This window comes from Sycon ciliatum, chromosome 11 (genome assembly GCF_964019385.1).
Source record: "Sycon ciliatum chromosome 11, ocSycCili1.1, whole genome shotgun sequence".
Lineage (NCBI taxonomy): Eukaryota > Metazoa > Porifera > Calcarea > Leucosolenida > Sycettidae > Sycon > Sycon ciliatum.
Window position 1 is genome coordinate 6,078,636 of NC_088653.1, and position 14,831 is coordinate 6,093,466.

The 14,831-nt window shown below is 49.6% G+C and overlaps 1 protein-coding gene across 2 annotated transcripts in view; it reads right to left on the reverse strand.

Annotated features, from left to right (window-relative positions):
• LOC135827716 (homeotic protein female sterile-like) overlaps nt 1-14,831 on the reverse strand; it is a 52,140-nt gene that overhangs the window by 10,233 nt on the left and 27,076 nt on the right. For both annotated transcript variants that reach the window (XM_065340168.1, XM_065340169.1), the window contains exons 17-21: nt 14,194-14,667; nt 12,628-12,839; nt 8,597-8,649; nt 7,873-7,916; nt 5,525-5,578 (exon numbers count right to left, since the gene is read on the reverse strand). In XM_065340168.1, coding sequence (XP_065196240.1) covers nt 5,525-5,578; nt 7,873-7,916; nt 8,597-8,649; nt 12,628-12,839; nt 14,194-14,667 — 837 coding nt within the window. The remainder of the gene's footprint in view (nt 1-5,524; nt 5,579-7,872; nt 7,917-8,596; nt 8,650-12,627; nt 12,840-14,193; nt 14,668-14,831) is intronic.

Consider the following 14,831-nt stretch of genomic DNA (forward strand, 5'->3'; position numbering starts at 1 on the left):
GAGAGAGAGAGAGAGAGAGAGAGAGAGAGAGAGAGAGAGAGAGAGAGAGAGAGAGAGAGAGAGAGAGAGAGAGAGAGAGAGAGAGAGAGAGAGAGTGTGTGTGCGTGTTAAGTGAGTGAGTGAGTGATTCTCACCCTCTAACAGCTACTCTGTTTTCTTCAGTTCTGTTCTGTTCAGTAGAGGTATCCTTAGACTTCCTAGTAATAATAATTACCACAGCTTGTTCACTAAGGCCCTGAACGTACTTTGCCTCCGAGAGACTGCGGCCCCTTACATAATCGGTGGCAGCGGGGAATTCAATTTTGCTTTCATTCTAACGATACACGTTCCTCAGATTCGGGCTCAGTCAAACGTAGCCGCTGCGCCCGCCGCAGCCCCAGCTCTGCCTGCTCCTGCCTTTTTGATAGGGGTGTACCGTGTCCAGCCAGAGAATTAGAGGGCTGCTCAATGAAACCCAGTCGATACGCTCATGTACGCGGCGCGTGTTGCGCAGCCCTAGACATGCGAACACCGGGCTTCGAAATGGTGCAAGGCGCAAACTTGAGCGCCGCGACTGGATTTCATCGAGCAGGACTGGATAGGGGTCGCCTGGAAGACAACTTCGCTTCCTCCGGGCTAATGCACTTTGACCAGGTGGCGACCGTAAATAGCTGGAAGGCAGCAGCAAGGAGCTCATGTACGGGTTTTATTATGACCAGCTCAAGCCACGCTACGCAGACCGTATGAACCTGTTATATACGCACACGGACTCGCTGGTGCTGCTGTTCCGCACAGAGGATCTATATGCGGACATGATGAGTATGGCTGACGGGTATGACACCAGCAACTTTGACCCCGACAGCCCTCTCTACAGCCAGAGAAATAAAACAGGTTGAAAAATTCAAAGACGAGCTCGGAGGGAAGCTGATGACTGAATTCGTGGCGCTGAGAACAAAGATGTAGTCGTACGATGGTGAGGAGAGTGGCCAGCGCGCAAAGGGTGTGAAGAGAGCGGTGACGAAGAGATTCACCGTCTACCGTCAGCGCCTGCTCGTTAGGACCAGGATGGCTCACGCAATGACCACCCTGTGCAGCCATTCACATTCAATCTGCACGGAGACAAGTCGTCTTTGTCACCATTCGATAGTACGCGGTACATCTTGGCCGACGGTGTCAGCACACTTGCGCATGGACACCACCGCATAACACTGCCGGATGACTAAACAGTGATGTGATGGTGGGGGGGGGGGGGGGGTGACAATCACAATTATTCGCACCCTGTGCCCTGTCTGTTTGTTTTTAAGGAGTTATTGATGTTGATGTTATGGGTTCACCAGCACCACCACCACCACCATCACCAGCACCACCACCACCACCACCACCATCACCAGCACCAGCACCACCACCATCACCATCACCAGCACCACCACCACCACCACCACCACCACCACCACCACCACCACCACCACCACCACCACCACCACCACCACCACCACCACCACCAGCACCACCACCAGCACCAGCACCATCACCAGCACCACCACCACCACCACCACCACCACCACCACCATCACCACCATCACCACCACCACTTCAGCAGCAACACCATCTCAACGTATATGAGGAGGTGGTGGTGACCAGAAAGGCGCTTGATGAAGACGGTATTGTACAGGTCACTACATTCAAGTACACAAAAACATTCAAAAGTACACAAATGGCGAAGAGTTCACCAATGTCCATATGTTTGAAGGGGTAGAAAATATTTTAATATAAAGTGTGCGTCTTCTGCAAGCAATAGCAAGTAATGAGTGACGGCTGTGTAAAGTCGCACAACCATGCAGTCGACCGGATGATGGTGAGTGTCCGGCACACATCTTGCTCTGCTGCTCCACCTGCGCATACCTGATACGGTGGTGCGCTTACGGGCGGGCTGCCTGGGCCCCAGATGCCTCCTCGATGTGCCACGGAGTGCCGTCGAAGCACCTGTATCACTTCGGTGATCCAAACGCGAATGCAGCATTGCCGGTCGCCCGCCGGCCTGCCGCCTACGCGACCAGCCTGAGACTGGCCCTGCCGCATTTGGCGCTTCTAAACGCTGCGATCCGGTAGACAGCTCACTGGGCTGCCAAATACGTAACTGGCTTGAGGACAGTTCCATACTGGGCAGGGCGCCCAGCTCAGGTCGCACGCCGTAGCGGCGTGAGCTGGGCGCGGTGAGGGTTGGTGATAACTACAGTTTCCTCCTTCCTCCTCCGGAAACTTCCATTTATCGCCTTCTTAGTATTTGACCCCACTAATTTCCCTGATACCTAAGCGGTCAAATATATCGCGTATTTGACTAAGCAGTCAAATACGCGATATATTTGACTACTTATATTTGACTCCTTAGAACTTCTTGGACTTAGAAATTTTCTCTCCAACTTAGAAAAAGAAATTTTTGAAGAAAGCAGAAATACACAAGATGGGATTTGAACCCACAACCTTGTGAATCTCAGTCACTCTTCCTCACCACCCAGCCACTGTGCTACCGATGCTGAACCTAGTTTAAACAATGATCTTGACTTTCAATGCAGTACAATGCAGTATAGGCTATAGTATAATACTAGAATTACAAGGATATGTCGTATATGAAGAGAAACTATTGCGTGGAGAACACGATAAATAGATTATAGACCTCATAGTTGGTCTATACAGTATATATAGACCTCGTAAAAGACCTCGGGGGACCTCGGTCTTTTACTCGGTCTATATCTCCTGTATAGACCTCCTAACCGGTCTATAATCTATACATAAAAATGTGCACATATCGTATGCACCAGAACCCAATTCGTCCATACTACTCGCAGCTCAACACACTCAGTTACTGGGCCTGGCACTAGAAGGCGAGGTCCAGCTGTATGACCAGTCCCTCCCTCCCGACGGCCACCAGGAATGGAGGACACCGACAACTAGTGCAGGCGCTGCAAGCCCGCATTTGATCCTGCACAGCGCGTCGACGTGCATGGCGCGGCTTTCCAAGCTCGTCGACCTGCATGGTGCGGCTTTCCAAGCTCGTCGACCTGCATGGTTCCAAGCTCTTCGCCAGGCAAAAGACGAACAACTGGGGACGTTCTGTGAAGCTGTTACATCCGTGGCCCGGCAAGCCTAGCTCCAGTTGGCGGCGGGAGACCTCGACAGCCTGACGAAGGACCAGTTTATCTCCGGTCAAGATTCAAAGGAGGGGGGGGGGGTGCCTCCGTGTTTGGGAAATGAACCCGCAGACACTCTCCAGCAATCTCAGACTCAGTCCAACTTGAACACTGCTCCAGTGTGCTGTTGCTGTTGATTTGAATGAGAAAGAAGCGCCAAGCAGAAGTACCAACAGCAACAACAACACCAAGTAGCGGGTAAGACTCTCACTGCAATGGTGTATATATTGTAGTAGGTAAGACTCTCACTGCAATGGTGTATATATTGTAGCAGGTAAGACTCTCACTGCAATGGTGTATATATTGTAGCAGGTAAGACTCTCACTGCAATGGTGTATATATTGTAGCAGGTAAGACTCTCACTGCAATGGTGTATATATTGTAGCAGGTAAGACTCTCACTGCAATGGTGTATATATTGTAGCAGGTAAGACTCTCACTGCAATGGTGTATATATTGTAGCAGGTAAGACTCTCACTGCAATGGTGTATATATTGTAGCAGGTAAGACTCTCACTGCAATGGTGTATATATTGTAGCAGGTAAGACTCTCACTGCAATGGTGTATATATTGTAGCAGGTAAGACTCTCACTGCAATGGTGTATATATTGTAGCAGGTAAGACTCTCACTGCAATGGTGTATATATTGTAGCGGGTAAGACTCTCACTGCAATGGTGTATATATTGTAGTAGCTGCACCCCGGCAAGGCTAACTGCATTGCGCGCATGCATAGAATCTCACTCCAACGGTGTATAACTGGTAATAGCTGCCCCCTCCCCAGCACCAATGCCAACTGCATTGGGTGTAAGCATGTGTTTGTTTAGAATGGGAGATCGCAATGTACGATTAGAGGATATCGGTGTGTAGACATACATAGATGATCTAGTCACTCGTGAAGGTGAGACGACCATTGCTAGGGCGGAAGCCTTGATTCTTCTTCTCATGTTTTCGAGCAGACGTTTCACTCGATTGTGAAATTATGGAGCCGGGCGCTGAAACCACCCGCCATTGTCGGTCTCAACTCGAGCTGGATCAACGCTTGTTTACGGAATCCTCTTGTGAATGTGAAGTCCCTGTTCGCAGACTAGTCTTCTATCTTCTCCCAGAAAGCTTTCCCCGGTGTTGATCCGGGGACAAATGCAAAGACGGCAAAGAGCTGAAATTGTTCGGCCCGAGCAAGTACAGGACAGCGGATGAAACAAATTGGTTTGCACAAGACTTGCGCGTCCACCGAATAGTACGTCGCGAGGCTGATTCGGAGACAGGCCTGCTTCCAGAGCACGTTACGCACTTGCCATACGTGAACCGATGTCGGAGGCTTGTAGATCTTGAAACAGGTTATTAGGATCATTACGTTCACCGATGGGACCAGAGCTTCAAGGCTCATCTGCCCCTACAGAAATTCTTGATGTACATCGAATCGCTACCTACTTCCGTGGACATTGAAATCCGATGGGATGACCGGGGCCGGTGCCCTTAGTCCTTTTATCGCGCACCGTATTTTCCGGAGTATAACCCCCCCCCCCCACCCCAATTTTGCCACGAAGCACAGACATCTACCTTATTTATCAACGTCAGTTTGACTATCAGAGTATAAGCCGCGCTCCCCCTTTGTTCGGGTGGACTTGGAGCGTTCAAAGTGCGGCGTATACTCTAGGAAATATGGCGCGTGTACTGTAGTTAACGTGCAGACAGTAAAATGGACCAGCAGCGCCCACAGCTGCAAGGCCGCTTGACTTCTCAACGGATTTCGATGTCCCCTACCGTAGAATATAATTATCGTCAGGAATCCTGGCTTGTCGGCTGTAGTAGTCGTACGCCAGCGGCGTCGGACATGCTACGGTCACTACCGCATGGACCGTACCACTTTTTTTCCCCCAGGTACCCCATAAATCAATCCAAAGCACTGTTTTGAACTCTAAATTTCGAAATGTTCAGCGGAGCCACCGCCTGAAGACACTGAAGTGAACCGTACACTGAGTGAACCGTACACTGAGTGAACCGTACTGCAGACGTCTGAACGTACCAACCTAAATAAACTTCCCACACTCCTGTACATTACTGCGTTAAAAAACAAAACAAAACAAGGAGGACGAGCTGAAGTGACATTTAAGCTCATCCTCCTTATTGCGGTACTATTAATTAAAATTGTTGTCTCCTCGCAGACTATTTAATGGTCAGAAACCACCTTCCCGCTTCCGTGGGTTGGCAAGAGACTTTTAATAATAGCCGGTCGATTGGCATGGTACAATTTATATCGGTGATTTTACTGGATTTGGGTATTATGTTACTAGTATACCGTTTTGTTTTGCCATTCTGCAGCAAAAGTCTTGGTTTTCCCAAATAAAGGTACGTACCATTCGTGCTACAGGTCCCGTGTGGGTTTCATGCCAGACAGTGTCCTGATCGACCTGTTTTCGCAATGACCAGAGGGACAGATGGACACATTCATACACACACAAAACGCACACACACACACACACACACACACACACACACACAAACACACATACACAAACAAAAACACACAAACACACACGCAAAAACACATACACAATCACGCATACACGGCAACAACACTATTACCGTGTCCGGTGAGTGAAACATACCGTAATGTCGCGCATTAATTAAAGCATGACTCAAATAGAAACCGGATTTTCTAAGTACGCTTTTTTGCGCAGAAGCACGATTTGAATACTCTTAGAGGCAAGGTGTTGCAACTCGAATCACCGTACAACCACAGGCCGAATACGGTACACTGCAAATTACACGTGCAAGTACATGCAGAGTATGGGTGACAGTAGAGTAAAACTGGTGACTAACGACCACCCCTTGGGGCCAGAGAAAGCGGTCTTTAGTGGCAGGTGGTCCTTAGTTAGAGGTTTACACCGCACAAGCATATACGAATGTGAGACCGTCCGCGCCTGGCGAAGTGCTCCGTAGTACCAGGCTGGTCGCTAGTCACGGTGGTCTTTAGTTACAGGTTTTACTGTAGTACCAGGCTGGTCGCTAGTCACGGTGGTCTTTAGTTACAGGTTTTACTGTAGTACCAGGCTGGTCGCTAGTCACGGTGGTCTTTAGTTACAGGTTTTACTGTAGTACCAGGCTGGTCGCTAGTCATGGTGGTCTTTAGTTACAGGTTTTACTGTAGTACCAGGCTGGTCGCTAGTCACGGTGGTCTTTAGTTACAGGTTTTACTGTAGTACCAGGCTGGTCGCTAGTCACGGTGGTCTTTAGTTACAGGTTTTACTGTAGTACCAGGCTGGTTGCTAGTCACGGTGGTCTTTAGTTACAGGTTTTACTGTAGTACCAGGCTGGTTGCTAGTCACGGTGGTCTTTAGTTACAGGTTTTACTGTAGTACCAGGCTGGTTGCTAGTCACGGTGGTCTTTAGTTACAGGTTTTACTGTAGTAGCAGGCTGGTCGCTAGTCACGGTGGTCTTTAGTTACAGGTTTTACTGTCCGCACTGACACTTCGCAGTGTAGACGGATGATGTTGACCTAAAAGCATGTTTTTCAATAGAAGCACTGTTTGAACCCCCCAAACCCCTGGCGTTTGGCTGTAAGCACCTGCTTTTACGGGCGACACTACGGCATCAAACATCCCAGGCGTCTCGGGGCATCTCAGGCCCAGGTTACAGCAGCACACTTCACGCAGTGTTTCTAGCACCACAATTCCACTCTCAGAGTCAAACGTGTACAGCAAAACCTGTAACTAAAGACCACCGTGACTAGGTACTACCGACCACTTCGCCAGGCACGGACGGTCTCACATTCATGTATGGTTGTGCGTTGCAAACCTCTAACTTAGGACCACCTGCCACTAAAGACCGCTTTCTCTGGCCCCAAGGGGTGGTCGTTAGTCACAGATTTTCCTGTACATCATTCGCATAACAGCATGCATCCCGTCAGCACTCAACAGAGTAATATCAGCGTGGAAAACTAACTGCTCATTCTCATAAGCCCTCGGTGGATAATTCCAGCAGAAAATGGCAGAATTAGATACTTTTTGAAATGTTTCATGCATGCTTGGTATGTGGAAAAAGAATTTTTTATTTATTCTTTTATTTATTTATTTTTTACTATTATTCACAAACCCAACTCGTAAAATAAATGGAGCAGAATTCAAAGAAGTGCCTGCTATAAGGCTTGTGCGGCTCTGCCGATGTCACTGCTTTTCGAGCAAAATCTGCCAATTCTTCATCCGCCCAGGGCCAACTCTCACCGCCTTGCATCCAACACACTTTCTTTTCTGGCGGCAGGTAGGTGGAACGCTCTTCCTCCAAACTGTCGTCAGGCACAATCTGCTGGTACTTTTGCTCACCTCACAGAAGATTCACCTAGGGTTCCCTGTAACAAGGCCATGCGTGTTGGGACTCCCCTAGTCAAATAATAAATACTACCAAGAGTACATAACCCCCAAGAGTGTGCAACTCCAGCTATGGGGTCTGCGACGGCGGAACTTCACATCACGTGATGAACCCGTACACATTATTTGCATTCTGCGCATGATAGATACAGGGTTTGTCCGCAGCCCAGCTTTGGGTACAACTCTCTTGTGGTCACTTTGCACTGCTTGCCAGCATAACCTTTTGAACCATGTCATGTGATGTGAAGTTCTGCCGTCGCAGCACAGCATAGAGATTGTGCAGGCAGTTGCACACTCTTGGGGTTATGTACTCTTGGTACTAATACTACACACTTACTCCAATTCCTCCACACTCGAGCTGAATAAAACACCGCGTATTCCCTGGGAACAAACAATGACAGAAGAAAACGAATGCACGCACAACAAGCCATTGCAGGGATAGAAAACCTTTCAAAAATAATGAACTTGCTGGCAAACACAGATGTACAAGCTGCTGAGCCAGGGGCGAATCCAGCATTCTCTTAGTCTACAGGGGGGGGGAGGGGTCCAGTTTAACCGAAACTCAAAAGCTGATACATGTACATGTATACGCATATGGTTTCCTGTACTACATCGACGAAATTTACGGGGGCCTTGCCGAACCCTTGGAACCCTTCCTGGATCGACCCCCCCCCCCCCCCGGTACTTACACAAATACAGGCACTCATTCACATCTATTCAGTCCCAGATGTCCCCAGGGACACACACTTGGACACACACTTGGACACACACTTGGACACACACTTGGACACACACACACACACACACACACACACACACACACACACACACACACACACACACACACACACACACACACATACACACACACGCACGCACGCCCACACACACACACATCTCTCTCTCTCTCTCTCTCTCTCTCTCTCTCTCTCTCTCTCTCTTTCTCAGACACAGACACACACATACACAAAGATTCATACACACACACACACACACACACACACACACACACACACACACACAAACAGACACACACACAAAGGTGTAACTGCTCAACCTACCTTGGATTCTCCTATTTCTTGTGTTACCAGCATATAGGAGCGTGTGGTTTTCACTGCAACATTATGCACAATGTACACACATCCACGTATACACACACACCATGGACACACACATACACACACGTACACGGGCACGCACTCACACATGCACACACACACACACATACACACACACACACACACACACACACACACACACACACACACACACACACACACAAACACACATACACACATACACACATACACACACACACACACAAAAGATAGTCAGAGACGACAAACAAGCACTTGATTGAATCTAAAACTAAAAGGTAATGCTGCTCAATGAGATTGGATCCAGTGAGTCAAGGTTACGCCCTGCACCAGTTCACCATCCCAGGCACACAGATCTAGGGCTGCACAGCGCTTAGCACGTACAGTAAAACCTGTAACTAAAGACCACCGTGACTAGTGACCAGCCTGCTACTACAGTAAAACCTGTAACTAAAGACCACCGTGACTAGCGACCAGCCTGGTACTACAGTAAAACCTGTAACTAAAGACCACCGTGACTAGTGACCAGCCTGGTACTACAGTAAAACCTGTAACTAAAGACCACCGTGACTAGCGACCAGCCTGGTACTACAGTAAAACCTGTAACTAAAGACCACCGTGACTAGCGACCAGCCTGGTACTACAGTAAAACCTGTAACTAAAGACCAACGTGACTAGTGACCAGCCTGGTACTACAGTAAAACCTGTAACTAAAGACCACCGTGACTAGTGACCAGCCTGGTACTACAGTAAAACCTGTAACTAAAGACCAACGTGACTAGTGACCAGCCTGGTACTACAGTAAAACCTGTAACTAAAGACCACGGTGACTAGTGACCAGCCTGACACTACCGACCACTTCGCCAGGCACGGACGGTCTCACAGTTATATATGGTTGTGCGCTGCAAACCTGTAACTAAGGACCGCCTGCCACTAAAGACCGCTTTCTCTGGCCTCAAGGGGTGGTCGTTAGTCACAGATTTTACGGTAATTGTCTTGATTAACATGATTAGATTTCATTGACCAATAGCACTGCGCAAGAGAAGAGTGACCATTCTAAACGCCTTTAACGGCCACTGTCGTTTTGACACCATGGTAGCATTTTGCACGGGATGATGTCACAGGGCTGAACTCCAGCTGTGTGCAGCTGAAGAAAAGAGCTTTCCACTGATGCCACACATGCCTATGTAGCGGCAAGTTCGCCATTTGACAATTGTTGAAGTTTGTGCGGCTCGCTCGGCCATGTCGCACTTCATGGTGTGGTCGTGCGGGACTCCTTTTCGGATTGGCAGGCCTTGGGTGACGATACTCTTGCTGGTTTTGTTGCTGATACGCTGTTTGGGGATTCAGACGAAGACGCACAGTATTTCGATAGCTCCTCTGACTGCGATATGTCAGATTTTGAGCCAGCCGCGAGGAGCAGAAGATTGTTTACAACGATGACGATACTGCTGGAGCTGAAGGTCACAGAGATAATATGTTGATAGCTCAGCTGAGGACCAAGTCAATCCTGTGGAGGAGCTGGTTGAGGATTCTGATTCTGACAGCCTAGATCCAAGGTGTGAACGTGAGCCTAGTAGCAGGCCCAACACAACTGAACATCAACGGCATACAGCAGAGCTAAGAGCACAGTCACACTCCTACCCGACTCATGCCCATGCCCATCCGCCTCACTGGCACAGGCTCCCTGAGAGCCCCTACTAGTACATTGTCTGTCTTTCTCCATTGTTGTCTCGATCATTATTTTCTTTTGTCGTCTTCCTCTTCTCCTCTCTTTGTTATGGTCTATCAGTAGGTGCATTCTGTAAAAAAAATTCTTGTGGCATGTGCCTTTGCACATGCCCATACTCAAGAAACCACCGAAGCACGACGCCAATATGACATGGGCCAGTCTGCTGCTGCATCTCTTCAGTAGGTATCAGTGCTGCCAGTGCTAGTACTGGTTTCTATAGTTCTGCCAGTGCGCAAATACAGCTATTACAGGGCATATCACAGGTGAGGGTGCTGGTGCTGCCCCTGTATCCACTGTTGGAGCTGCTGGTCAAGGTACTGGTGGGCATGTTGGTTCTGATGGTGCTGGTCGTAGTGGTGCTGGTCGTGGTGGTGCTGGTCGTGGTGGTGCTGGTCGTGGTGGTGCTGGTCGTGGTGGTGCTGGTCGTGGTGGTGCTGGTCGTGGTGGTGCTGGTCCCGGTGGTGCTGGTCGTGGTGGTGCTGGTCCCGGTGGTGCTGGTCGTGGTGGTGCTGGTCGTGGTGGTGCTGGTCGTGGTGGTGCTGGTCGTGGTGGTGCTGGCCGTGGTGGTGCTGGTCGTGGTGGTGCTGGTCGTGGTGGTGCTGGTCGTGGTGGTGCTGGTCGTGGTGGTGCTGGTCCCGGTGGTGCTGGTTGTGGTGGTGCTGGTCCCGGTGGTGCTGGCCGTGGTGGTCATTGGCCATGGATGCGGTGGTCACTGGACGCGGTGCTGCAGCTGATCCATACGTCAGAACTTGGGGGAACGGTGATCATTTTCCTCCAGCTCCTGCATTGCAATGAATTTCGGCCCAACCAACTCATTCCCAGTGCCAATCCAGGCAACTCCATAATATTATACCTTCTTTAGTCCGTTGTTTTCAACTAACATCTTGCTGCTTGTACAAGAGACGAACCGCTATGCTGCCCAGCAAAAAGCAGCCTCTGATTGGGGGCCATTGACGTCAAAATGATGGAGGCTTTCATTGGAGTTCTGATTATAATGGACGTTGCTCCTCTCTCAGGGATAGATATAATATTATACGGGTGGACTGAATGCCATGGATTCATGAGGAACGAGCGTTTGAGCTCTTGTATGATGCGTAACCTGTTTCGTTTCATATCGCGTTGCCTGCACACAGCTGACAACACCACACTGCAGCCCAATGACCGTCTCCACAAGGTCCGCGAGCTTGTAGAAAATGTTAACAAATGCACCTGAATCAGCATACAATCTTCGTGCAGATAATTATGTCTGTTGACAAGACACTAATACCGGGAAAGGGGAGGACAGTCTTGAAGCAATATACCAAAATAGTAAGCCCCACAAGCGGGCAATAAAGTTGTGGTCTCTTGCCTGCTCGCTAACTGGGTACATGTGGCGCATAAAAGTGTATGCTGGACGAGAGCAAGACAGATCTGAACAGGTACTGGCCTATTGTGTAGTGTTGTCGTTGTGCAGAGGACTATTTCACAGACATCATACAATCTACATGGATGACTTTTACACTGGAGTGCCCCTTTTCATGGATCTACTTGGCTTTGGCATGTTTTCAGTTGGCACTGTACGCAGACATCGTCGCTGCTTACCCCAGGAGATCACAGACTCGAAGAAAATCAAGAAAATGAAGAGAGAAGAGAGGATTTACAAGCGCAAGACAAGAATGTGGTGGAAGGCAGTACTGTTCAGAGCCATAGGCGATCATACAGGGGAGAAAAGGGGCGGGGGGGGGGGGGGGGGGGGGAGGGGAGAACTGAAATGTAAGATAAGCGTGGGGGGGGGGGACTAGGGCCGAGCTGGGTATCAACTCCAGTGCTGCGCAGCCATAGACCTGCAAACACGGGGCTGCGAATGATGCAAGGCACGTACTTGAGTGCTGCAATTGGATTTCATTGAGCAGCACCAAAGTTTATTTTAATTTTTAATTTTTAATTTTTAATTTTTACTATGTTCACATACGCAACTCGAATAACAATGAAAGACAATGGTAGTGAGATAAGGACAAGCTGCACCGAGATGCAGCAGTGATGGTAGGGCATTGATAGCACTGGCGACCTGAGGTCTCTACATCACGGCCAACAAACACGCACCAATGGTGCATTCTGTACTGGTTGCATGAATAGCTTTTTTTCTTCTTTTTACAAGATGCACAGCTCACTGGCAGGCACATGGGGCTAGCATGGGGTGAGACTGTGCTGGTGGAGCCTGCTATGCCCAACCGACCAGAGGTCTCGGCATCTTCACATGGCAGGCGCACCAACTTAGGCTTACCTGTGCACGCTCTGCAGCTCGTTGTGCGTCGCCTTCCTGGCCTTGATCACGTGACACTGCTGAATGATGCCCATGGCCTTGAAGCGCGACCAGATGCTGTGCAGTCGGCCCTTGCCCTCGGGATGCGCGATGCACTCGGGGATGGAGCACTGATGTTTGTGCATGTACGTGTCGCAGGCGAGCGCCGTCTTGCTCGGGTCCGTGTGAGGGTCCTGCTTCATCGCGCACGCGCATGCACACGCGCACACATGCGGGAGGCAGGCAAGCACGCCCGCGCGCACACGGACACAAGCAAGTACACGTGCACAGACGCAAGCAAGCATGCATGTGGCGGTACAAACACATGCACACACACAAACACACACACAAATGCACAAAGGAGATGGTGACCAGTCGTAACAGCGCTACAGGCAAACACAACCTACGAAGAAGGGTAAAGTTCTTTTCAACCCCTCATGCATCAGCCCCATTTCGAACTGGATCTCGAACCCGATGTCGAACCCGATCTCAAACCCGATCTCGAATCCCATCTCGAGCCCCGTCTTGAACCGTAACGTGACGGTTAACGGAGCCGTAATTAGACGCGCCTTGAGTGTCTTTGCTTCGTCGATCGCAGAGCCAGGGCAAAACCAAGCCACACAGTGAAGCCCTGCTGGAAATGTTGCTGCATCATAATCATAGTATGGGTGCTCCCATTTAGATTTTCGGCGCTGCAGACTGTTGAAGTTTGAAAAGAAATTTTGTTTTCTCCACGGCAAGATTGCATGTTAGTGTAGAAGATGCACTCGCTCTAGTCTTCGCTGAGGACGTTTCTGACAATCCTCTGTCAGAGAGATAATATCGTATGAAAAAAGGGAAAGAGTGAGGAATAATACTAAGTTCGTATAGCTAAACTCATCAGCTACGAATCCGTCCTGAATGTACTTGCATCTGACCTGCTCAACTACGATGCAACTACGATGCAAACGCCGGTGCCGTTCGAGAGTCTATTGCTGATGTTAGATTGAAGAAGAAGGCCCTCCGCCTCCACTCTCTCCCTGAGCATTACCCAGGACACGGACTTTGACAACCGTACCAACGGCAGTGATCACTACGAACACTGGACATGTCCGAATTGTTCTGGATATGTAATATGGATTGGTTCGAGGGAAAATATGCAAATGGGAAAAGTCTGAAGAGAAAATTGACTGCACTCGGGTGGAGCGCCAAGGACCAAGGATTAATTTACAAAAAGAAAAGAGGAGCAAAGAGCTACAAGTTACGCTATAATATCCACTAACACCACCAGTTACTTTACAATCAGCTTTTGCGATAACATTCCACAACACTGACCAACAGTACTGGCGTTCTACAACTCGCTCGCAGAGGATACGATCATTTCTCACCTGTTTAGTTTATATTACCAGTGCAATTTTCCGAAGTAACGTTGGTGGTATTTTTCCTGCTTTTCTTCTATCCTCGTTTTTTCACTCCAAGTGTATAAATCCTATCGTAGTTTCATCATTCTCTTTAGTCACAAATTCCATTGATAATTGTGACTATTTATTGATTTTCAATATGACTTACCATTGCCGCTGCGGATCGCGGCGGTGATAGAGAGTTCGGCGTCGGCGGTGGCTCCTGGCCGTGGAGCCCCATAGCGGCAGCCTCGTCACCGCCACCGCCAGCAGACATTAGCGATGGCGGTGCGACGTGGGCGTGGTGGTGGTGTTGATGTGGGGCGTACAGCTGCGGCATCTCCGCGCCGCCGCGCCCCGCTACTGGCTGCTGGCGGAGTCCGCCATCGGTTGCCGTGGCAACTGCACTCGGCCCGGCTCCCATGGTTGCCATGCCGGCGGGGAACATGGGAGCTGCAATGATCGCCCCTGCGGTCTGGTGTTGTGCAGCCGCAAGAGCAGCTTGTTGCTGTTGTTGTTGTTGTTGTTGTTGTTGTTGTTGTTGTTGTTGTTGTTGTTGTTGTTGTTGTTGTTGTTGTTGTTGTTGAGCCTGTGCTTGCGCCTGTTGCTGTGCTTGTACTTGTTGCTGTACCTGGGCGTGTTGCTGGAGCGCATCGAGTACACCGGTAGTCATGCGGACACACGCATGCACACACGCGCACGCACAAGCACGCGCACACACACACACGCACACACACACACATACACCCACCCACATATACACACACACATACACACACCATGTACCACCATGTATACGCCCGTCGC